The 26522-nt window shown below is 37.3% G+C and overlaps 1 protein-coding gene across 2 annotated transcripts in view; it reads left to right on the forward strand.

The window, feature by feature from the left end:
* Positions 1-26522, forward strand: part of CAND1 (cullin associated and neddylation dissociated 1) — a 46210-nt gene that overhangs the window by 3391 nt on the left and 16297 nt on the right. The window contains 5 exon segments of one of the 2 annotated variants that reach the window (NM_001261692.2): positions 9595-9738; positions 20465-20619; positions 22844-22967; positions 25197-25453; positions 25538-25643. In NM_001261692.2, the coding sequence (NP_001248621.1) occupies positions 9595-9738; positions 20465-20619; positions 22844-22967; positions 25197-25453; positions 25538-25643 (786 nt within the window). 2 annotated transcript variants of the gene reach the window in all.

The following is a 26522-nucleotide window of genomic DNA, read 5'->3' on the forward strand; positions in this document are numbered from 1 at the left end:
ATCTTTTTGTAGGACTTAATCGGCTCAATTTATTGAAAAATTGTATAATATTTGTTTTGTGTTTTAGTATTGTGCATTATTTAAAAATGGGATATTAAGACTTAGGAGAAATGGGGAAGCATTAGGATGAGAAATGCCGATGTTAGGAACTCTGATGCCATATGCAGAGTTGTTGTAGTTGTTTTTGTTTTTTTTTTTTTGAGACGGAGGCGGAGTGTTTGTCGCCAGACTGGAGTGCAGTGGCGCCATCTCAGCTCACTCCAACCTCCGCCTCCCAGGTTCAAGCGACTCCCCTGCCTCAGCCTCCCAAGTAACTGGGATTTACAGGCACGCACCACCACGCCTGGCTAATTTTTTGTATTTTAGTTGAGATGGGGTTTCACCATGTTGGCCAAGATGGTCTCTATCTTCTGACCTTGTGATCCGCCTGCCTTGGCCTCCCAAAGTGCTGGGATTACAGGCAAGAGCCACCGTGCCCGCCCATGCAGGTTTTTTTTTTTTTTTAAACCCTTAAAAAAAAAAAAAAAGACTAGGAGCTCTTTTATAAAAAAAGGAGGAGGCATTTGTGTGTCTCAATTACTAGGATATTGCCTGTTACATACTAGCCTCGGTTTAGTGAAAAGTTATTAATGAATGCTGATTCAAATAAAACCTTCAGAAGAAAAATGAAGAAACATTCCTTGGGACAGTACCTTAGAACAGTGCTTCTCATCACTTCCCCTAAAAAAAAAAACACTTCTGGAGTGTACTGAGACTTTTATACCAGTATATATAGTTATTTTAAGGACCTCTAGGGATGCATGTTCTATAAAGGAATAAAGAGTAAACATTATAATTTAACCAATAGATAGGGGATTCGGTAGATACCAGAGCGAAAGCTTTAATGTGGATGAACCATGTGACACTCCATTTGTGAATATTAATATTAATATTAAATATTCGGTGGATTGAGGTAATTAAGTTTTCTTTTTCTTTTTTTTTTTAGAGATAGGGTCTCGCTCTGTCACCCACACTGGAGTGCAGTGAGTGGCACCATCTCAGCTCACTACAGCCTCAACCTCCTGGGCTCAAGCAATCTTCCCACCTCAGCCCCCAGAGTAGCTGGGACTACAGGTGTACACCACCACACTCGGCTAATTTTTTTTTTATAGAGACAGGCGTCACCATGTTTCCCAGGCTGGTCTCAGTTCCGGCAGTCTGCCCACCTTGGCCTCCCAAAGTGCTGGGATTACAGGCTTGAGCCACTGTGCCCAGCCAGTTCTTCTATTTTCATATGCTTCAACCACCAGTTGATTTAAAATATTCCAAAGACTCAGAACTAAAGAAAATATCATTGTCTTTCTATGTATAATAGTTAATATAAATGCTTACTGTGAGCTTGATTTTTATTTATCCTTACAACTTTAGTAAAAGAGGATAACAATCTCATTTACAGTTGAAGAAACTGAGATTTGGAGAGATGAAGTACTTGTTTAAGGTCAGTTAGATAGTAGGTCTGGGATTTATAGGATCTCTTTACCCCCAAAGCATGAACTCTTAACTACCCAGCTATGTCACTTCTCCAGGGTTTAGACTAGGAGATATTAAGATTCAAGCCTTAAATTTCATTTCCCTCTAAAATTAGGGTTATAAAATATTTCATGCTAGAAGATACTTTTAATAATTCCTGAGAAGAACTACAAAAAGTTTAAGATCTAGTGCTTACTTTCCCTAAATCTACATGCTTGTTGAATAGTTAAGACACTATTATAAAAAGATGAATAACCCGGGGCCGTATGTAATTGTCAGGCATTAAGTGGCAGAGAACATTAAAGAAAGAAGATTCCTGTCCATGGAGAGATCTAAGCCAGGTGTTGAAAATGAAACTCTAGGTAGAAAGAGAAAATGTAAAGCACACGATATAAAATTTCACTGGGGAAGAGGAAATAGATAACTGATTGTAGCTGGATGGATATTGTCCACAGAACTCCTTAAGAATAGGGACCTTGTCTGACTAAACGGAATCCTTCGCTTTGTCTGGCTCTGGGCCATGTGGGTTCTCAGTAGGTGCTTGTTTAAGTAGAATTGGATTTTAGTTCGATTATATAGGATTTTAGGAACCTTCAGGAAACCATTGTAAAGTCAACTAAACTGTTTGTTTAAATACCACCTGATAGAATCTTCCTAAAATAATTCACTACACTATAGAATGCAAGTTTTTCCCTATTTGATAAAGGTTTATATTACCAGATTTATTTATTTAAGTGTTTTGGATATTGGACGATATTTTCTTTTGGAAACTGTTTAAAATGCTTATTAAAAAAACCTCAAACCTTTTAAGGAATCATAGGTTTTCAGAGCTGGAAGGAACCTTACAGATCCTATCATATAGCTAAAAGTACGGTGTGGGCATTTACAATAACATAACAGCAAACAGTGAAATTATCTTAAGTACTTGTGCTTGAAGAAAAGCAGGCTTAATTAGAAGAAATAGATATGCAGAGATTAAGAAGGTGATTTCTGGGCACTTTTAAAAATACTTAGCAGATTGATGGCAGTAACTTTCTTGATTTTACTTAGATGTTTTTATCTTGATATATACTGTACTAACTGGTTATCAGCAGTGGTTAGGGCTCACCAGTGAGAAAGAGGAAGAAGGTACCTCACAGATAAAACTGGGAAGAAAGATTAGTAAAAATTAGATTTCTTTACATGAACAATATCAAGACTATTCCAATTTAGGCCTTGTGCGGTGGCTCATGCCTGTAATTCTAGCACTTTGGGAGGCCAAGGCAGGCAGATCATCTGAGGTCAGGAGTTCATGACCAGCCTGGACAACATGGTGAAACCCCGTCTCTACTAAAAATACAAAAATTTGCCGAGCATGGTGGTGCACACCTGTTACTCACGAGGCTGAGGCAGAATCGCTTGAACCCGGGAGGCGGAGGTTGCAGTGAGCCAAGATTGCAGCACTGTACTCCGGCCTGGGCGACAGGGAGACTCTGTCTCAAAAAAAAAAAAAAAAAAAAAACTATTCCAATTAAATTCATAGCACTCTAAGGAATAACTGAGGAAAAATGATATAGCAGTGGTGTATGTGCAGGATCTCTGAAAGGTAATTGGTGTACTGAGTGATAAAATTGACCATATCAACTAGATTTCTGGTTGGAAACAAGAGTAAAATTGTGTTTATGTCTGATGGGAGAGGCTGTGGTGAGAGTTAATGTGAGTGCAAGGTATCTATCCATCTAGTGCATACCTAGATCTAGTGTAAGTTCCAGACTTACGTGTTACTCATCATTATGTTTGCAGAGTAGAGTTCCTTATGTTGGTGCCCTCAAAATACTTGTTGAATAAAGGAATGAGATGGCACTGCCTGCAGGTCATATCAACCTGGAAATTCCATTGAAGTCTGAAATGTAACCATTTATCTTTTTCTTTTCCCATCTTAATGCCTTCTTTATCCTTATTTTGGCCTGTTAAATTACCATCCACTGAAAGTCACAAGCAGAAAACCTTTGATACCACTCTTCTGCTGTCTGTCTTCTTTGGTCTCCTGATGAATATTTCTCAAATTAATCTTGCTGTCTCAGGCCTCTTCCTAACCCAGTGTGTTCCCTCTGGCCGTTAGAATTTTCTTTCTATATACTGCAGCTGATCATTGCCTCCCTCACTGATTTCCTTTGACTACAAGATAAACTCCAGATTTCTTAGCTGTTGCCCATCTGAATTTGTAGAGACTGCTCTCCTAAAATCCCTAACAGTCTCCCTAGTCTCCTAATGTAACTCATTTAGCGGATATTTTCTTTGCTCATCTTTTTGGTATATATGTATTTTTTAACCACTTTTTCCTTCTTGTAATTCTGTTTTATGGGCATCCTGACACAAGTTGGGTTTTTTGTCTGTAATAATCAGGGAGAACACACACTTCAGGGTATCAAAGGATTTTAGAAGGAACCTATTCATTTGGGTAATTTGGGAAAGAGTCTAAGGAAGTGAAGCTTTGCTTTAGATTGAATGTTGTCAGAAAGAGAGGTCAATTCTATGATTTGGCCTTTTAATAAATTTTATAGGGAGGGCTGACCTAAGCAGGGGAAAGCTGTAATTGGTAAAGAAGTACCAGTCACTCATTTAACTGGAGAGGGGAATGTTTGGTATTTTGTGTTGCTCGGTGACCTTGTCCAAAATGGATGTTCTGTGAGATTGTTTATATCCAAGGAAACAATATGCTTTAGCTGTTAAGCATCAGATCAGTTGGTAGTAACACTGAGGTTTAGGTATGAGTCTCAGATAAGTTTCTGGAATGTGGAGGCTGCTGTTTTTTCTTTATCAGTGCCCACTTTTGGCCAAGGGCAGACAGAGTTGGGCTGCAGGACATTAATTTTTTATTTTCACATCTTCACTATGGCAGAGATTTTGTTGTTTAAGATCAGAGGAATATCCTTTACATGTAGTTTGCAGTTTAACCAAAGGTAATCCTTTCTTCTATTGTAAGATGAGCAGTTTATTTATCTGATGTGATGGTGGCTGCAGGGTAACATTAAGAGTCTGGACAAGGATACATCAGCTGACTGCAATACCCAGTCTTGTGGTTTTCGTTTTACTTCTTTCCTCCTAGCTCATCCTTACCATCCCTACGTCTAATCCGTTTTGAAGAACTATTAATTTTAGTTTGTAAAATTCAAACCAACTATTCTCAGTATTTGTAATATGTTTTGTAACATTATCACAAACACTGAGTTAGCAAGTACTGAACCATTGCTTCTGAGGGAATTACGGAATTAGTTCCTATGAGTCCTGAGTCACATTATTTTAATCAGTTGATAAGTTTGTAACCTTGTTTTATGAGTGTTTCTTTTAAAGATGTGTTAATATATATTGCTGATTCGTTAACATTGAATTCACAGCCAGTAAAGAAGCTTATCTAACACATATGTTTTTTTCAGAAGGCACATTATAGCCTTCTTGCACTTAGGAATGGTTGACAGCATTTTAGCACTGTGCTTGGAGGCCATATTAAACAACAAGAGCACCAGCAAAAAGCACAAACATGTGAAAAACATGGGCTGAAATAGGCCAAGAAGAAGATGCTTGTTTACAGCATGAGAGCTAGAGCTAGAAGGCAGAGTGTTATTTTGTCCCACCACAGCTGGGAATGTATGTGTTGCATTACTCAAATTTTTCACCATTTGACACTTATCATCATCATCTGCAAATGACTGTGAAATAGGAAACAATAATTTTGGCTTTACAAATAAATGTTAATAAGTAGGTGAATTTGCAAATATGGAACCTGGGAATAATGAGAATCAACTGTATGTCATTTTTTTTCCATCTTCATTGATTGCAATAACCCTAACTCAGGCTATCATAATTTCTCACTTAGTCATTTTCCTAACTAGTCTCCATTGGTATGGCCAAATGAAGATTGGTTCTCTCCAAAGTATGGTCCACAGTATAGCTGGAGTACTGTTTCTGAAATGTAAATCTGATCGTTGCATTTATTCCCCATCTATAACCCAGCTGTTTTTCAGTAGCTTCCCATTGCTCTTAGAATAAAGGCTAAAATCCTGATATGGTCTACAAATTCTTTAAATTTCTGGCCCTTGCTTACCTGGCACAAATTTTCCCTTGCTTCACCATAATTCTGCCCACTCTTTATTTTTAAGATAGAGTGTCACTCTGTTGCTCAGGCTGGGGTGCCATGGCGTGATCTTGACTCACTGCAACCTCCACCTCCTGGGTTCAAGCGACTGCCTCCCAGGTTCAAGCATTGCCCCTGCCTCAGCCTCCCAAATAGCTGGGATTACAGGCATGTACCACCACGCCTGGCTCATTTTGTATTTTTGGTAGAGATGGGATTTCACCATGTTGCCCAGGCTGGTCTCGAACTCCTGACCTCAAGTGATCCACCTGCCTAGGTCTCCCAAAGTGCTGGGATTACAGGTGTGAGCCACTATGCCCAACCCCCACTCTTTAGATCAGTCTTTCCTGACACAACCCCCAATTCAGTCTAGGTCATGTTACTTTGTTTATTCGATAGTGTTTTCTTGTTTTGAGATGAGTCTCACTCTGTCATCCAGGCTGGAGTGCGGTGGTGCAATCTCAGCTCACTGCAACCTCTGTCTCTCAGGTTCAAGTGATTCTCCTGCATTAGCCTCCCAAGTAGCTGGGATTACAGGCGTGCACCACCACACCCAGCTAATTTTTGTAATTTTAGTAGAGACGGGGTTTCACTATGTTGGCCAGGCTGGTCTCGAACTCCTGACCTCAGGAGATCTGCCTGCCTCGGCATCCCAAAGTGCTGGCATTACAGGCGTGAGCCACTGGCACCCGGCCCCGTAGTGTTTTCTTGATAACACTTTCCTTCATAGCATTTATCTTAGTTCTTAGTTCTACAGGTGCTTACTCATATATGCAATTTAAAAAGTTAACATACCTCTTACTAGACTGTGATATAAGCTCCAAGACAGCAAGAATTGTGTGTGCTTTGGTTAGCCCTTCTGTCAGCAACAACTAGAACAGTACCAGATATGTAGTAGCTTCTTATTACATAGTGTATGAGTATATAACACCCTTCCCATCTTGACCTCAGCCTATATTCCCATCATCTTCCTATTAGGTTTCTGTGCTCCACATACTGAACTGTTTCCTTAGGCCTTTACTCTGAGGTGCTCTGTCCTTCCCCACCACCAAAAAAAAAAAAAGTAATTTAAATTCCAAACCAATTTTTCCCACACAAACCCTCATTCATCCTTTGAGATCCTACCTAACAGTCAACTCTTTGGTGTGATAATTTCCATATGCTCTTGAGTAGTGTTTTATAAAATGTATTGAGATTTGTGCCCTTAGCACCACACCTAAAAGAGTAAATGCTGAAGAGACATGGACATGCCATGGACAGCTTTTAAACTGGTCAACTTCCTTAATAAGATTAATAATGTAAATTTTTAATATCACATTTACAGAAGGAATAAATTATTCCCAGAACTTTGTGATTTCAGGGTCACCATTTAAAAGTAACTCTTTGTGGCCGGGCGCGGTGACTCACGCCTGTAATCCCAGCACTTTGGGAGGCCGAGGCGGTGGATCACGAGGTCAAGAGATATCCTGGCTAACATGGTGAAACCCCGTCTCTACTAAAAATACAAAGAATTAGCTGGGCGTGGTGGCGGGCACCTGTAGTCCCAGCTACTTGGGAGGCTGAGGCAGGAGAATCACTTGAGCTCGGGAGGCGGAGGTTGCAGTGAGTCGAGATCGCGCCACTGCACTCAAGCCTGGTGACAGAGTGAGACTCCATCTCAAAACAAACAAACAAACAAAAAAAACCTCTTGGTATTATAATAATCTACTTTTTCTGCTTTTTAAAAATATCTATTGCTAATTTTGACAGTGCTCATTTTAACTTTTTAAATTATTTAACCATTAATCATAGATTTTTGAAAATCAGTAGGCTTCTTTATTACAATATAAGCTTCTTGATGTTAGGGGGGGCCAAAGTGTATTCACCTTTTATCTGTCCTTATTTCTTAGTCCAGGGTTTCTTACATAATAGACAGTGAATAAATAAACAATAAGTAAAGAATGAATTTGTGCCGGTAGAACCATACCGGACCAAAAAACAACTTTTTACTTGGAATTATGTTTTTGTGCTTAAATTGATGATCATTGTTTTCTCTGGAAGCAGATAACTGGCATTGCAGTGGTTCTTAGAGGTAATAACTATTATGATTATTTAATGGATTTTATTTAAGTAAAATGGTTAAGGTGTTTTCAGTGCTTTGTGTGCAGGAGTGCCTGCATTAATGTGTTACGCAGTTTTTTCGCTTTCCGGAATATTAATGAAAATCATGTCGTTTTAATTTTGTTTTGTCACATTATAAAATGGGTGAGGGGCTTCCAGTTAGGAGAGCTGTGTCCATTTTTTAAAAGTACATGCTTAAGTGATCTTATATTGCGCCAGTGTAAATATAAGCTTTTTTAAAAATAAGCAGTTTTACAGAACGTGGTAAGAATTAAACTATTAGGTTGGTGCAAAAGTAATTGTGGTTTTTGTCATAATACATACTTGCATGTAGTGTAAAACTTTGTCAGATCAGCATTAAACGAACATACTAGTTATTGGAGTTATCCTTAAAATTACCTTAATGTAATGCATTTCTAAATTATTAAGTTGTTTTGCCAGCTTTTATCACATAGTTTATTACCCCTGTTGCGGACTGTCTCCATAGCTGTTTATCAGTTCGGCTCCAACAGTTGTTTTTTTATTTAAACATGGATTTTGACATTTCTCTGTAGTGTACAAAATAATATATTTTTACTAAAACTGAATCTGGTTCAAATAAAAGAAAAGAACGCTAACTAGTTATCTTAGTTGGATTGCTTCCATAAGTGGAGGGGAGCCAAGAATTATGGGACAAGTTCATTTGGCTTTTAAGGAGGTCTTAGGGCTTTATTTAAATGTGATTATCTCATATTCTGAGAAATCACTTTTAAAACAATGAATTGTTTGGTAAGGCATGTGGAGAAGAAAATCTGAGACTCTGTTTATACCTTATTTTACCTGAGACTCTATTTATCTTGTCCACTATTCACTCCTTTCATTTAAAGCGAGATTAGATGATTAATCACTCTGGGTTTTTGCCAGGCTGTTCCTTCCTTGGGCAGTGGTTCTTAAGGGGAGGGGAGGTGGGAGATGTCAGGGGGAGCTACTTTCTAGAATCACCTCTTCACTATTTTGAAAATAAGCCTGGTGGCTGGGCACGGTGGCTCATGCTTGTAATCCCAGCACTGTGGGAGGCCGAGGCAGGTGGATTACCTGCGGTCAGAAGTTCGAGACCAGCCTGGGCAACATGATGAAACCCTGTCTCTACTAAAAATACAAAAATTAGCCGGGTTTGGTGACAGGCGCCTGTAATCTCAGCTACTTGAGAGGCTGAGGCAGGAAAATAGCTTGAACCTGGGAGGCAGAGGTTGCAGTCAGCTGAGATCCTGCCATTGCACCCCAGCCTGGGTGACAGAGCAAGACTCCCTCTACAAAAAAAAAAAAGAATGAAAAAAAAATAGGCCTATACCTAGTGATGGGTATTTTGGAAAATTTCCGGTAATATGTGACCACCCCCTGCAATGCAACATACTTGTTTTGAAAGTGTTTTTAATGTTTGGAAGGTGTTCTTAATGTTTGTGGTTAAGGACTTCCTAGATAGAATTCAAATCCCATGTAAAGAAAAAGTAAAGAGGAACTTTTCTTACCTAAAAGCAGTGATGCAGTTAATTTGAATGAAAGAGTGCTCACTGTAGAGTCCTGTTAGTCAGTTTGAGATTAAGACTGACCCGGGGAAAATAATTTTGGATAATGGTACCTCATATAAAAGCATATCAGTACTTAAAAACTCTCTCACCCTCTCTCTGGATACAATAAATTTTAAGTACATTATTGCTCTTTTTCTTGGTAGCTTTTAGATTAAATTTATGATCACTTTTTAAAAAAAGTGGATGAGTTTTATAATAAAAGATGTTCCTGTTGAGTGAATGGTATAGCACTGGATTTGAAAAATCATTATCTTTTTAAATTAATGCTCTAAAATTTTGAAATTAACAAATTTTTTTTGATAGGTTTATGGCTACAAATGATTTGATGACGGAACTGCAGAAAGATTCCATCAAGTTGGATGATGATAGTGAAAGGAAAGTAGTGAAAATGATTTTGAAGTTACTGGAAGATAAAAATGGAGAGGTACAGAATTTAGCTGTCAAATGGTAAGTTGTTTTTTACTGGTTGAGTCTTTCTTCCTGCTCCCCCAACCCTGTTTTTAAAAACTCCATGATAAGTAGTAAATTATCTTAGCCTTGTACTATCTCTTTCTAGTGTTTGTGTTTAGAATTCTTAGGTGACTAATGTTTAGTGTTTGTATATGGTATATATAGTATATTTCCTTACAGCATATAAGTTACTAAATGGTATTTTCTTTTAATTGTTACGAAGTACATGTAGGGTACTCCAAAAACAATGATTCTCTCATTTGTTTGACTATAGCCTACATTTTTAGCTGAGTTAAAGCCCTACTTGCTTCTGTATATCTCTGTATTCCAGTGGGGATGAAATGAAAATGAAATGATTAAGGAAAATTAAAAACTAATAATAACATTCTTTTTTTTTTAAGGCAGGGTCTCACCCTGTCTCCCAGGTAAGAGTGCAGTGGTGTGATGACAGCTCACTGCAGCCTTGACCTCCTGGGCTAAAATCCTCCTGCCTCATTTTTTAAAATTTTCTTGTAGTGTGGCCCAGGCTGGTCTCGAACTCCTGGACTCAAGCGATCCTCCCACCTTGGCCTCCCAAAGTGCTGGGATTATAGGCATGAGCCACCATGCCCAGCCAAAAAACTAATAATAATAAAATTCTTAATGAAGAATAGCAGCCGTTAAACCATAGTTAAAACAACACTGATGATACAATATGTATATTGTATCATCAGTTGATGCAATATACATATGATACAATAGTTACAGAGTCTTTTCTAAGAATTACGGAGATTCTGATTGTGTGTACAATGCAGTGGGGGCTTCTTGCTATGCATGACGTTGGCAGTTTGGTTTCTTATTTTTGGTAGGGTAAATAATTTGATTTCTGAATAAATTCCATTAACATACTGATTTAGTTTATGAATGTCAACTTTTAGAAATCCTTAATTTACATATTTATTAGTATAACTTTTAGCCTCATAAAAATTATGGAATTATGTCTTTTTTTACATCATTATTTTTGGTATCGATTTAAATAAAGCATTATTCCACTGTTACTTCTTTTTAAAGGATTTTAAATTTGTTTTAGCCTAAACTTTTACATATCCCTTGTAAGAGTAAATAAAAATATGAGAACTAATTAGCATAAAATTTCCAGACATGCAATACAAATTTCTTTAACTTGGGACATTTGCAAGCTTAAAATAAAATGGGTCTTTCAAAAAATGGTGTTGTACGGTAGTGGTGGCACACACCTGTAATTCCAGCACTTTGGGAGGCCGAGGCAAGTGGATCACCTGAGGTCAGGAGTTCGAGACCAGCCTGGGCAACATGTAGAAACCCTGTCTCTACTAAAATACAAAAATTAGCCAGGCATGGTGGCGCACGCCTGTAATCCCTGCTACTTGGGAGGCTGAGGCAGAATCGCTTGAACCTGGAAGGTGGAGGTTGCAGGGAGCCAAGATTGTGCCACTGCATGCCAGCATGGGCGACAGAGCAAGACTGTGTCTCAAAAAAAAAGGGTGTTGTAGAATAATACAGATGAGTCAGTAATTTCACTTTAATTCTTTATCTTTTAATATTTTTTTGCCATGTGCCTAATAAACAAAATTAAGCTTTGTTCAAAATATATCCTGAATGTTTCTCAACCTTTTAAAAAAATAAGTCTTTAAAAAAGTAGTCTTTGTCCCAAATTGAGAGTTGGGAGGTATGTCACTTTAGTATGTATCTTAGTTCTTAGTCACTTGAGTATGTATCTTTACTCATTAGGAACCTGAGTTTCTTGACCTTTTGTTGATATTTTACATTTATAATTAGAGGAGTTGGGGAGAAATAACGTATATTCAAGAAAATAAAGGAATTAGGATATAAATAGAGTAGAAGATAAAATGATAATTAGTAAATTGTCTAAGAGCTGGGTCTTGGAGGATGGAAAATCCCAATAGATAGATTATTAAGCAGCCATATCAAAAAATTGGAAAAATTGAACAAAAACTTTCAATTTTTGGAAAAATTGAACAAAGAATTCATCACCCAAAAGAAAGATCCAGAAATATTTCACAGCGTCTTTAAAACCTCAAAAAAACAGATAATTCCAGTACAGAGAGTTGTAGTACTATTTCAGAACATAGGGTAAGTATGAAAACCTTCCAGACTTTTATTTAAATTATATACTGATAACAGATCCTGACTAATGATAATACTTAAAAAAAAAAAAGAAAATTATAGACTAGCTTCATTTAAATGTTCAAAATAAAATATAGCAGTGTATTATTAGTAACAAACTGTGACTAAGATTTTAAGGGGCAGTTCAGTATTATATGCTTTATTAATAGTTATTTCATAATGTTAATAGGTCAAAGGGAGAAAAAACTGGCTAGTTGTCAAGACACTGGTAAGAGTCAACACTGACTCTTGATTAAAACAAAACAGGCTGGGCGCGGTGGCTCACGCCTGTAATCCCAGCACTTTGGGAGGCCGAGGCAGGCGGATCACGAGGTCAGGAGATCGAGACCATCCTGGCTAACACGGTGAAACCCCGTCTCTACTAAAAATACAAAAATTAGCCGGGTGTGGTGGCGGGCGCCTGTAGTCCCAGCTGCTCGGGAGGCTGAGGCAGGAGAACAGCGTGAACCCGGGAGGCAGAGCTTGCAGTGAGCCGAGATCGCGCCACCGCACCCCAGCCTGGGCAACAAAGCGAGACTCCATCTCAAAAAAAAAAAAAAAAAAGCACTTAGTTTACTTTGTATAATTAGAGAGGTGAAGAACTTTCAAAAACTAGCATCATACTTGATTTGTCATTAGAGTGAAGAACAGGTTGAAAATGTATTATCCCACTTGACAGAATTCATCATCTGTTCCAGGTAGAACATGTAACAACATAGGAATTGATAGGTCCTTCTTTAACATTAAAAGTGTACACATGCATGTACACACACACACACACACACACTTTCTTCAGCCCACACACATTCAGTGCCCTACCAATACACACACACATACACACAGTTATTTCAGCCCAAAAGTTATAAAATACCAGATAGATTCACCCTAAAGTCAGGGACAAGGCAAATATGTGTATCTCTCTGCCGTTTCTTTTGAGGGTATTAACCACTTTTAAGACAGAGGGTTGGGAAGAAAATTAGAGGCATAAGAATTGAAAAGTGTATGTGGGAAAAACAAGTCAGTTAAGAAAAATTGAATTTATAAAAAGAATTCAGTGAGGTAGGATGTAAAATTTATAAAATTAGTAGCTTTTATATAAGCTTTTGATAACTAGCTTTTCATGTGGGCAATTAGAAGATAATAGAAATGAATACCCATTTATTATAGCAACAGAAAGACAAAATAAATAGGAATAAATATAACAAGAAATGTTACAATGGTGACTTGGATTGCAGTGTTGTGTGGTATAAGGTAAGATTACAGTTTTCTGTTGTCCCAAATTTATGAGAGAAACATTTTAAAATACTTTAAGATACAAAAATGTACTTGAACAAGCAGAGAGACATCTCATGTCCTTGGATGGGACAACTTCACATCATAAAGTTTTTGGTTCTCTTCAGGTTACTTTTATGCTAAATTAATTATAAAAATCATTAATTTTTTTTCCAGAAACTAGACAAACTGTCTAAAATATATTAGAGTTGAGAGTGAGCATGTTCTGAAGATAGTCAAGAAAACTCTGAACAGGTAGAACAATTGCTGAAGGTAGAGAGGTGTTGGTTAGCCCTATAAAAATTTTTTTTTTTTTTTTTTGAGACGGAGTCTCGCTCTGTCCCCCAGGCTGGAGTGCAGTGGCGCGATCTTGGCTCACTGCAAGCTCTGTCTCCCGGGTTCACGCCATTCTCCTGCCTCAGCGTCCGGAGTTTCACTGTGGTCTCGATCTCCTGACCTTGTGATCCACCCGCCTCGGCCTCCCAAAGTGCTGGGATTACAGGCGTGAGCCACCGCGCCCGGCCAGCCCTATAAATATTATGTCTCTATAATCAAAGCAGTGAGGTAGTGGGGCATTACTAGACCAGTGATGTAAAATAGGATGTAAAATATGTTATGAAGGTGACGTCACTGGGAAAAAGATGGACCTTTTTCAAATGACTGGATAGTCATTTGACAAAATTGTATAATTTTATCATACAACATATCCAATCACGGTCACCATTATTCAGAGTTTATTTACCATAAATTAGTTTTGCCTGTTACAAAACTTCATATAAATGGAATTATATAGTATGTGCTCTTGTGTCTGGCTCTTTTTGCTCTCATGATACCAGAAGTTCATCCATGTTGTGTATATTAGTAGTTCATGCCTTTTTATTAATGATTAGTAGTCCATTGATTGTTTATTCATTTGATTTCTTTCACGGATTTGACTACTGTGAATAAATATACAGTGAACGTTTGTGTGCAAGTCCCATTTAGGACGTGTGTCTTTATCTTTTACTGATACCCAAGAGTGAAACTGCTCTTGTTCACTTAGCTTTTTATGAAAATGCCAAATTGTTTCTCAAAGTCTATCTACCACTTTATGTGAAAGTACTAGTTGCTCCACATTCTCACCAGCCATTTGGTTGTGACAGTTTTTAATTTTAGCCACCTCAGTAGGTATGTAAGTGTGGTTTTAATTTCTATTTCCGTGGTAACTAATGATGTCAAGCACTGTTTCATGTGTTTTCTGGCCATTTGGTTTTTTTTGTGCATGGACTTTTTATTATCAAGTTGTTGTTCTTCTCTGAATTTGATGAGCTTAAGTTTTTAATTTTGGTTTTGAATTTATTTCAGTTTGATTTAATTTGTAAGTTAATTTAAAATTTTCTTTTATGGTTATTGTTTTCTGTGTCCTAAGAAATCTTTGTTTACCTTAGGTTGTAAAGGTTTTCTCCAAATAAGATTTCTAATTTTAGCTTTACTTTTAGTTCTATGATCTATCTTGAATTTATTTTTGCAAAGGATATGAAGTAGGAATTAACGTTTTCTTTTTTTCTCCAAATGGATATCCAGTTGATGCAGCACCATTTATTGAAAAGACCTTCCTTCCCTACTGAATTACTTTGGCATCGTTGTCAAAAAATCAATTGACTATAAAAGTGTGGGTCTATTAATAGATGCTGTTTTGTTCCATTGGTTTATTTGTCTATACTTATACCAGTACAACACTTGCATTCATTTTAGCTCAGGATTTATCAACTTTGGCATTACTGACTCTTTGGGCCAGGTAATTCTTTTTTGTTGTTGGAAGCTATGTATGCTGTGTACTGTAGAGTGTTTAGCAGCATCCCTGGCCTTTACTCAGTATTTGCTGATAGCATTCCCACTTCTCCCAGTTGTGACAATCACAGATGTCTCCAGGCATTGCCACATGTCTCTTGGAGAGCAAAAATTGTCCTGTTGAGAAACATGGGTGTAGATAGTAAATGTAAAGTAAAAGGTAGTTTAAGTTCTCTGGCTTCATTCTTCGTTTTTCAAGAGTAGTTTCGTTTTTTTAGGTCCTTTATATTTCCATGTAAATTTTAGAGTTGTCAACTTGTGTTCTTAAAAGTAAGCTTGCTTAAATTTTGATTAAAATTGTGTTGAAGCTTTAGGAGTGTTTGAGAAGAATTCATGTATTAACAATAATACATAAACCATAAACCATAGTATCTCATACTTGTTAAAGTCGTTTTTGCTGAGTCCTCAGGATTTTCTACCTAAACAATCATGTCATCAGTGAATATCCCTTTCTTTCAATCCTGATTTTGATAATTTGTGTTCCTTTTTTTTTAATCATCAATTAATTGAATCAAATCAGGAACTTACCAGGTTTACTAATCTTAATTAAAGACCTGACTTGTAGGTTTATTAATTTTGTCTGTTTGTTGTCTGTTTCATTGATTTCTTCTGTGATTATTGCTTTCCTAATGGCTTTCTTTCTAATTTAAATGTATAAAGGTATATATTTTCCTCTAAGTTTGTCTTTAGCTACATCCTACAAATTTTGGTATATTCATTATCATTCAGTTTGAAATATTTTTAATTTTTGATGTAATTTTTTTTAATCCATTGGTTATTTAGAAGCAGTTTCCAAATAATTTGGAGGTTATTTTTTTACAGGTTTATAATTTAATTCTACTGTGGTCAGGGTACTTTCTTTTAACATTTATTGAGATTTGTTTTGTGGTGTACCAAATGGTAGGTCGTGGCAAATGTTCTATATATGCTTGAAAGTATATTCTGCAGTTGTTGGGTAAAGTGTTTTATAAGTGTCAGGTCAAGGTATTTGATAGTGTTCAGATTATTATTATTATTATTATTATTATTATTATTATTATTATTTAGACTCCAGTCTGTCACCCAGGCTGGAGTGCAGTGGTATGATCTTTGCTCACTGCAACCTCCACCGCCCAGGTTCAAGCGATTCTCAGACTGCCTCAGCCTCCCAAGTAACTGGGGTTACAGACGCACACCATCACACTCAGCTAATTTTTGTATTTTTAGTAGAGATAGGGTTTCACCATGTTGGCCTGGCTGGTCTCCAACTCCTGACCTCAAGTACTCTACCCACCTCGGCCTCCCAAAGAGCTGGTATTTTAGGCATAAGCCACCACACCCGGCTGTCCTTTCTGATTTTTTTGTTTAGTTGATCTGTTGACTGTTGAGAAGGATGATTTTAAAACTGTATAATATTAAAGACAGAATTGTTCTGACATTTGTTTAAACAGTAAGAAATACTTTAATCAGGACTATTGTGATAGGTGTAAAGACTATTGCAATAGGAGAGAGAGATTGGTCTCAACTTCAAATACTACAAAAGTGGAAATTTATAGCCAAAAAGCGGAAATAGTCAGAGATGGAACATTACATAAAAACAAACATCAGGGGTGGTGATATTCTCACTACAATTGGGGTAGGCCTGGCAAGGACAGGGGCCCAGGGTCAAGAACTGCTTGTTGAGAAGAGTGCTCAGATGTGGCTTAGTAAAGTTTGGTCAGAGTCTTTGTCAATGACTAGGTACATACACATTTATAATAGTGATGTCTTCTTGATGTATGACCCTTTTATGAGTATAAGACATTTCTCTCTATCTCTGGTAATACACCTTACCTTGAAATATATTTTCACTGATGTTAGTTATATAGCCACTCCCATTTGTTTCAAGATTGGTTTTTGTGCATATGTATCTTTTTTATTTCTTGTTTTATCTGTTTTTTTAAAATTGTTTTTTGTAGATAGCAGGTAGTTAAGTCTTGTTTTTTCTTTTATTCAGTTTTATAATTACTGCCCTTTATTTTTTATTGTTAGTTTTTAAATACAGCATTTCAATTTTTTTATGATTTTTATTTTATTTTATTTGTTTGAGATGGAGTTTTGCTCTTGTTGCCTATGCTGGAGTGCAGTGGCGCCATCTCAGCTCACCACAACCTCTGCCTCCTGGTTTCAAGTGATTCTCCTGCCTCAGCCTCCCAAGTAGCTGGGATTACAGGCATTCACTACCATGTCCAGCTAACTAATAATAACATTGTCTTTTTTTAAGGCAGGGTCTCACCCTGTCACCCAGGTGAGAGTGCAGTGCTGTGATCACAGCTCACTGCAGCCTTGACTTACTAGGTTCCAGTGATCCTCACCTCAGCCTCCCTAGTAGCTGGGACCACAGGTGCATGCCACCACAACCAGCTAATTTTAGTATTTTTGGTAGAGACGGGGTTTTGCCTTGTTGCCCAGGCTGGGCAAGCTCAAGGAGCCCACTTGCCTCAGTCTCCCAAAGTACTGGGATTACAGTCGTGACTCGCCACTATTCAGCTGAAAGCTAGAACTCTTTAAATTCATTTTTTGAGTTCCTTTTAACTCCGCTCCCAATTTTTATTGTTTTATATTCAGTCTCTTCATGTATCTGCCATGTTTCCGTTAGCACTGCCTTCATTTTGGATTAGGCTGTATTTAACCTTTCAGTTTTTTTATTTTTATCGTTTAAATCACCAAATTGCCCTGCCTTCTACTTCTCTGGTCAAGCAGTCAGCAGTCATCAATTGAGCATCTATTTGAGACACTGATCTGAGCATTTATCAAATTAAATTTTCATGATGTTACTTATGCTTCAAAAAATGTGTTGGCTTCCAATTTTATCACATTTAAAGTCATTGACCAGACTTTAAGAGTTCTCTATAATATCATAGGCGATTACTTTTCCTATGGTGTTTTCCATCTGCCTTTTGTATCAAGCAGTTCTTTTTACTACTAATTTCTTTCAATATACATTCTACTTGTTTTAGTTTCTGGTCTTTACAAGAGCTTGTTTCCTTATTTGAAATGCTCTTCTTTTCTAACTACCTCATGAAAGCTCAGTACCAGCCTGGCATGGTGGCTTATGCCTGTAATCCCAGCACTTTGGGAGGCCACGGCAGGTGGATCACTTGAGGTCAGGAGTTCAAGACCAGCCTAGTCAACATGGTGAAACCCCGTCTCTACTGAAAATACAGAAATTAATGGGGCATGTTGGTATACACCTGTAGTCCCAGCTACTTGGGAGGCTGAGGCATGAGAATCGCTTGAACCTCGGAGGCTGAGGTTACAGTGTGCCAACATCACACCACTGCATTCCAGCCTGGCGACAGAGCAAGACTGTCTCTCAAAAAAATAATAATAATAATAATTAATACCTAAAAATCTGACTGTTAATGTTCAGTCTTTTACCCTGTAAATGCTGACATTGCATTTAAAAGGTTTTTTTTAAATTTGTTTTTAATCATGACAGGGTAGTGAATGCCTTCTTTATTTCATAAATAGTTATGTGAGTTCCATAGTTCATGAACCAGATGGTTAAGTTTTTGAAGATAGGGGGCCATACTGTCATACTGTCTTTGTTATTCAATAATTTTGAATACAGTGACTTCTTAATATAGGGGTCCTTAAACCCTGGGCCATGGACCCATACAGATCCTTGGCCTGTTGGGAACTGGGCTGCACAGCAGGAGGAGAGCAGAGGGTGAGCCAGCCTTACTGCCTGAGCTTTGCCTCCTGTCAGATCAGCGGTGGAATTCAATTCTTATAGGAGCACGAACCCTATTGTAAACTGTGCATGCAAGGGATCTAGGTTGCGGGCTCCTTATGAGAATCTAATGCCTGATGATCTGAGGTCGAACAGTTCATCCTGAAACCGCCTCCTCTGCAAATCCGTGGAAATTGTCTTCCACAAAATCGGTCCCTGCTGCCAAAATGGTTGGGAGCTGCTGTCTTAGTGATACTCATGTACCAAACTTACCTACTAAAATCTATGAGAAGAACACAAAAGAAGGACTTTCCTCCATCCTCAAGAAGTGGTTCAATTGGTGAACATAATGCAAACTTGTAACAACATCCATAATAGTAATGAGAAAAGTATATGCAAGGTGCTTTGGGAGCACAGGGTAGTGTAGTATTCACTTGTTTTCATCTTTACAACCAGTTACTTTTTGCTTTTAACATTTAGACAAGAATATAAAAGGGCACATTGTTTTATAAATTAAGATTCAAGGGCAGTGGAAATTCTTTTGGTTCATGAGGTGGTGTTTGGTGATAGGAAGAAAGGGTCAAAGTTGGCAAAGTGATGCAGATTTAGTGTCCTTTATCTGAAATGCTTGTGACCAGAGTGTGTTTCATATTTTGTATTTTTCCAGATTTTGGAATATTTGCATATACAAAATGAGATAACTTGGGGATGGAACCCAAGTCTAAACATGAAATTCATTTATGTTTCATATATATCTCTTATACACATAGCCCGAAGGTAATTTTATATGATATTTTTAGTAATTCTGTACATTGAGGATAGGAATGGAAAAAAATAATTCTGTGCGTGAAACGAAGCTTTGACCAGCACATGAGGTCAGGTGTGGAATTTTCCACCATGGCACTCAAAGAGTTTTGAATTTTTAGATGAGGGATGCTAAATCTTTATGTTAGATGGAACTTCCATTGTAGGAAAAACTTCTCGTCAGGAGCAGACTCCTAATTCACCTATTGATTGATTGATTGATTGACTGATTGAGACGGAGTCTCCTCTGGCCCAGGCTAGAGTGCAGTGGTGCAATCTCGGCTCACTGTAACCTCCACCTCCTGAGTTTAAGCAATTCTTGTGCCTCAGCTTCCCAAGTAGCTGGGACTACAGGCACATACCAGCACGCCCAGCTAATTTTTTTTTTGTATTTTTAGTAGGCATGGGGTTTCACTATGTTGGCCAGGCTGGTCTCGAACTCCTGGCCTCAAGTGATCCACCCACCTTGGCCTCCAAAAGTGCTGGGATTACAGGTGTGAGCCACTGCATCCGGTCTCACCTTTTTATTATTAAAAGGTTTTGTGCCAGCCATGGTGGTGTGTCCTTGTAGTCCTAGTTACTCAGGAGACTGAAGTGGGAGGATTGCTTGAACCCAGGAGTTCAAGGCCAGTGTGAACAACAGTGAGAACCTGTCTCTTAAAAAAATTAGAAATAAGTTTTCTCTGTATTTGTCAACTAATTAGCTTTAGGGGTATGACATGGGGTATGATATGGAAAGCAGCTTCGGTTTCATGATACTAGGATGGAAATCAATGAGAAAAACGTGGAAACCAACTGCAAAAATCTTAACCAATCACAATTTTCTTATGTCGTCATTTGTATACTATTTATGATACAGACATGGTATATACTTTATCTTGAAAGTTCTAGGCAGAAAGGTTAACATTTCTACTTATGTATTTTCCTGTTTTTGTGCTTATCTAGATTTTTTTAAATAATTTCTTCTTTGTATTACAGTCTTGGCCCTTTAGTGAGTAAAGTGAAAGAATACCAAGTAGAGACAATTGTAGATACCCTCTGCACTAACATGCTTTCTGATAAAGAACAACTTCGAGACATTTCAAGTATTGGTCTTAAAACAGTAATTGGAGAACTTCCTCCAGCTTCCAGTGGTAAGCAAGAGCACATTTTTCTTCCTATTTGTTTTTATGTGGAGGTATTTCTCCCCACCTTTTTTTCCCCTTCTGGCCAAGGAGGGAGGGAGGTGGCTGTCCTTACAGATCTTCGTAGGAATCCCTTTGGACAATTAAGAAAATTAAAGCTTGAAGCCTTATTTTTCTTAGAAGTAAATTAACTGGTAAAGGAATATTTCGATTGAACTTGTTTGTAGTATGTATTTTGGCGAAGGATTTTTATATGTTGGAGCAAGATTTTATACTGTGTGTACCATGACTGCAGACTAGAATTATGCCAACCTATGCAGTGAGGGAAGAGATAACCAAAATCTATTTCCAGTATTAATTTCACTTTGCGTCATATTTGCTATGTAAAATTTAACACCATTCAGACGTAGCTGTGAAATAGTTCAGTTTACTGGTAGCTTTAATGAAAGCTGAGCCTTTTACAGCTACTTGGTAATTAAACAAATTTAAAACTATGATTAATGTATTTGTCAACTAATTTAGCTTTTGACCTTTGACAGAAATGTGTAGGTAATATAAATTTTAGAATTGGTCTTGACTATTAAACTATTGCTAAAATTAGCAGGCTAAAAGTTATTGTCTCATCTGCAAAAGGTGAGATTATCACCTATTTCATGGGAAGATTTAGATTGGTAATAATGTAGTCTGGGGGCCGGGCGAGGTGGCTCACACCTGTAATCCCAGCACTTTGGGAGGCCAAGGTAGGCGGGTCACCTGAGGTTGGGAGTTAGAGACCAGCCTGACCAACATGGAGAAACCCCGTCTCTCCTAAAAATACAAAATTAGCCAGGCGTGGTGGTGCATGCCTATAATCCCAGCTACTTGGGAGGCTGAGGCAGGAGAATCACTTAAACTCAGGAGGCAGAGGTCGCGGTGAGCCAAGATGGTGCCATTGCACTCCAGCCTGGGGAACAAGAGCGAAACTCCATCTCAAAAAATAAAAATAAAAAAATAAAAAAGAATAAATAATGTAGTCTGGGTATGTTATTTTCACTTATTTACTTAAATCATTCATTGTGCTAGTTTTCATGCTTAAGGCTGCATACGTAAACTAGTCTAAACATCAATCATATACGAGGTCTTACTATTCCTTCTAGTTTGTAGATGGGGGAACTGAAATTCAGAGAGATTAGGTTAATTCACCCAAAGTTGGGTGAGTAATTGGGTAAAGATTCAAAACCATTATCTTTTAATCCAAAAAGGGTGCTTTCTTCAATGTATCATACCAGTGTTGTTTTACCCTTATTAAATAGTTACTTATTTCAGTAAAACATTTCAACAACTCAGAGGTATGTTATTTATAATTGTATTAGCTATGTATATATTTTTAAATTGTTTTTCTCTCATTGAAATATGTTTGCATTGAGCCAATTTCCGGTTTTTGTAAGAATTTTGTTAACCATTCAGATTCTTTCAGAGTGACTTGTTCTTTTTTTTCTCTCATCAGTAACGACATGTTAAGTAGTAACAATTCTGATTTATGAGTCCTGGAACGAAGTTTCTACTTTATAATGAAGTTACGGAATCTTTGAGTTGGAAAGGACCTTATTAAAAGTTATGGCTGATTTTTTTTTTAAGAAGCTTCTAAGCATTGGAGCTCAAAATATATGCTTTTTAATTCACTGAAGTTTAAAAGGCTAGTCTACTAGAAGAGACTCAAAAAGAGAAAACTCTCCTTGCTGCTTTAGGGGTGCAAGCACTGCAGCTACTACTGGCTCCATAGCTAGCATTCATACCAATGCATACAGATTATGCAGTAGATAGAATAGTTATCTATCTACTATTACTAGTTATCTATAATATTTATTGGTATCCAGTAGAAAGAATCCGCTGACATCTGTATTTTCCCTGTGTCCTTTACCCCTTATGAAGTTGTCATCCCTAATTCTCATTTATGTCTAATAAGTTATTATAGAAAAACAGCCTGTTCTGAAAGATGTGTTTTTCTGCCACAGATCTCCCGTGTCTCATGATCAAGTGTGGAGTTGTTAAAGATTTGGTCTAATTCTTGTTTATTTCTATTAAGTTATTTTATTGAAAAGCAGCCTGTTTTGAGAGATGTGTTTTTCTGCCCTGGATCTCTTGTGTCTCATGATCAAGTGTGGAGTTGTTAAATATTTGGTAACTACCATGAATATAAGAGGGAATTCAACATGCTTGCTTTGAAATTATTATTGCCTTCCTATTCATGCAGGCTCTGCATTAGCTGCTAATGTATGTAAAAAGATTACTGGACGTCTTACCAGTGCAATAGCAAAACAGGAAGATGTCTCTGTTCAGCTAGAAGCCTTGGATATTATGGCTGATATGCTGAGCAGGTAAGTGTGCCTGTTTATTTCCGTTACTTGTAATACAGATACTACATTGATTTACTAAAAACCCTTTCTAGTAAATACAATAAAACTTAGTGAAAAATTATTCATATTTAAATGGTGACTTTTATCAATTTGTGTGATTGGGAGTGAGGGGGAAATAAGCTAATTACACTAATGTATAAGTATATAATATTGTATAGTAAACATTTTATAGTTCTTTAATAAAACTTGTGATTTTAAATTTTTTAGCACAGTTCATGTTTTGTTTTACTTATATATTCTTGCATTCAGTGATGTATTTAGATAAGGAGATGTGCTGGTAGTTGTGGATTTTCCAGTTAAAAGAATGCTGGTAATCTTCAGTAACCATATTAATAGTCCATATTTTAGGGGAGGGAGGACCTTGGCTTTTATATATTGTTGCTTTTTCACTTTCCTTTGAAAGTCAGATGTTAGAACATAGACCTAAGCAACTCCTAGGAGAAAATACCTTAAAGGACCTGTCAATTTCTGATTCTCATAATCATTATAGGCCACCATTATTTGTGTGTATGTTTTTTGTGGCAAATTCATTTCAACTTAAAAACAATCAAGTGCCTTCATGTGGGTGTGTGGATGTGTGCGTATAAAGTGAGGAGCTATCATCCTGGCACTGAAAGAGCTTGTATTTTACGATAGGATATAAGAACACAAATGGCTACAGGACAGAATGGGACTAAAGACTAACTGGGAGCATAGTGTGTTTGGGGTTTTAAAATGGAAGGATTCAAGAAAATTGTTTTTATGGAAAGTGGCATTTGAATTGGGTTTTGAAGAATGGGTAGCGCTTCAATAGTTAGATGTGCCCAGGTGTAGAATACTTAAGTAGTATATGAATGGGGAAGCGTATTCTCGTTTTCTAGAATATAGAATGAATAGAAAAGCAGTAGGAAATCATTCTGATAAATTGGGGTCATGTCGTGGTGGATGAGGAATTTATGTTTAATTTGATAAACTGAAAATTCAGACTTTTTGTCCTATGTGTGATTTAATCACGAACAGTGATTGTCCTGGCACAGGTTTGGGTAGTAGTGACTCATTGAACTATACATTTGCGATGCTTTGGAAGAAGGGTGTTGGAACAACAGGAACAATGAAACTATATATAGAGGAAAGCCAATAAGGGAGAGGGAGAACTCAAGAGAAGCTCAATTTTTTAGTGTTATGAATCCCCCCCCCTTAAAAAAGCAATACAGAAAGTCAGAATACAGAAAACCATTTAGAGACCTTTTTTTTTTTTTTTTTGAGATGGAGTCTCACTCTGTCACCCAGGCTGGAGTGTAGTTCCTTGATCTCAGCTTACTGCAACCTCCGCCTCCTGGGTTCAAGTGATTCTCCTGCCTCAGCTTCCTGAGTAGCTGGGATTACAGATGCCCACCACCTCACCTGGCTAATTTTTGTAATTTTAGTAGAGACAGGGTTTTACCATGTTGGCCAGGGTAGTCTCGAACGCCTAACCTCAAGGTATCCACCCACCTTGGCCTCCCAAAGTGCTGAGATTATAGGCATGAGCCACCGTGCCTGGCACAAAAAATCATTTAGAGATTTTGGAAGGACAAAGTGACAAGATTATTGTGTGGTTTTGGTGGTGGTGGTTTGTGTTTGGTTTTGAGACAGGTTTTGGCCCAGGCTAGAGTGCATTGGCATGATCATGACTCATTGCAGCCTCAATTTACCAGGCTCAGGTGATCCTCCCACTTCAGCCTCCTGAGCAGCTGGGACTACAGGGATGCACCACCATACGCAGCTAATTTTTGTGTTTTTTGTAGAGATGAGGTTTTGCCATGTTGCTCAGGCTGGTCTCAAATTTCTGGGCTCAAGCAATCTGCCTTTCTCAGCCTCCCAAAGTGCTGGGATTACAGGTGTGAGCCATCATGCCTAGCCTTGTTTTGTTTTTTTAAAAAATACTTTCCCAAGCCAATTGATTAGATAACCTATAATTGGGGATTTAGGTCTAGATTCCCGGAGTCAGTTTGGCAATGTAAATTTCAATGCCGCATTCACTTGGCTCAGGTTTCAGTTGCATTTTAGATAAAGTAAGAATTTAATTTTCCTTTCACTCTGAATTTGAATTAGTCTCAACTAAATTTGTGTTCTGAATATTTACATTGAGGTCAGAGGCCAGACATTTAGTAGTGGCCAGGCATCTTGAATTCATTTGTTGTTTTCTTTCTTTTTTTATTTTATTTTAAGGCAAGGAGGACTTCTTGTTAATTTCCATCCTTCAATTCTGACCTGTCTGCTTCCCCAGTTGACCAGCCCTAGACTTGCAGTGAGGAAAAGAACTATTATCGCTCTTGGCCATCTGGTTATGAGCTGTGGAAATATAGTTTTTGTAGATCTTATTGAACATCTGTTGTCAGAGTTGTCCAAAAATGATTCTATGTCAACAACAAGAACCTACATACAATGTATTGCTGCTATTAGTAGGCAAGCTGGTCATAGAATAGGTAAGAAATCTTTAAAAGTTTTAAACTTTTCTTTAATTAAAAACATTAATGCATGTTTTTAAAGAACCATTATGCTTTTCTTAGGTGAATACCTTGAGAAGATAATTCCTTTGGTGGTAAAATTTTGCAATGTAGATGATGATGAATTGAGAGAGTACTGTATTCAAGCCTTTGAATCATTTGTAAGAAGGTAAGTTTTTAAGATCTCTATTTTTTACAAAAAACTTTTCCTTAAGAATAGAATCATAAGATCTACATTAGGTGTGTGAGGAGAAGCGGCCTATTGGATTTCAGATATAACAGACAATACAGTATTTGAAATTAATGTCATCTTGCTATTATAAAATGTCATCACATTTATTTTGAAAATTTTTCTTGTCATTGTTAGGACTTCAAAGAATTTGGGAAAGGTATTTATAATTATTTTGGGTTTACTTTAGAAGGGAAGAAATGCCGGTGTAATAATGTAGTCTGTAAATTATCCCAGCAGGATAAATTATTTGTCAGAAATAAATAGTGAATTGTCTTTTCAACAATTTCTTAGGTCACATCCATTTAGCTAGGTCAGTGATTGTCAATTTGGAAACTGATTCTAATATATTTTTTAAAAGCTTAGTAAAAATTGTATATTTGTGTACTGGAAGGCAATACAAGATAAGTAACAGAATTTTTGCTCTTGACTAATGCAGTAGCATGGTGTCTTGAGGCCTTACTGGTTGTTTTCTGCATTTATCCCTTGACACTTCTGGTTTTGTGAAGTGGCTTTTAATCATATCATATTATGAAAATCAGAAATTGTTGGATTCATTTTTGTTCCTTTAGTTGACAAACACAAAGTATTCTTTTATTTGCTGGCCCTGTGGGCATTTATATGTTCTGTCCTCTCATTACATCACTAGAAGACCAAACCTAGGTGAATATGCACTGGCATTTCCACAAATAATCCTGGTTACTGAAGAGCACATTCATCTGGGTTTGGTTTTTCTAATAACATGTTGAGTATATACTGATTTCTGTCTATACTGCCACACATTAACCATAATAACATAGTTAAAATGGGGATTAAGGG

The sequence above is a fragment of the Macaca mulatta genome, chromosome 11 (genome assembly GCF_049350105.2).
Source record: "Macaca mulatta isolate MMU2019108-1 chromosome 11, T2T-MMU8v2.0, whole genome shotgun sequence".
Lineage (NCBI taxonomy): Eukaryota > Metazoa > Chordata > Mammalia > Primates > Cercopithecidae > Macaca > Macaca mulatta.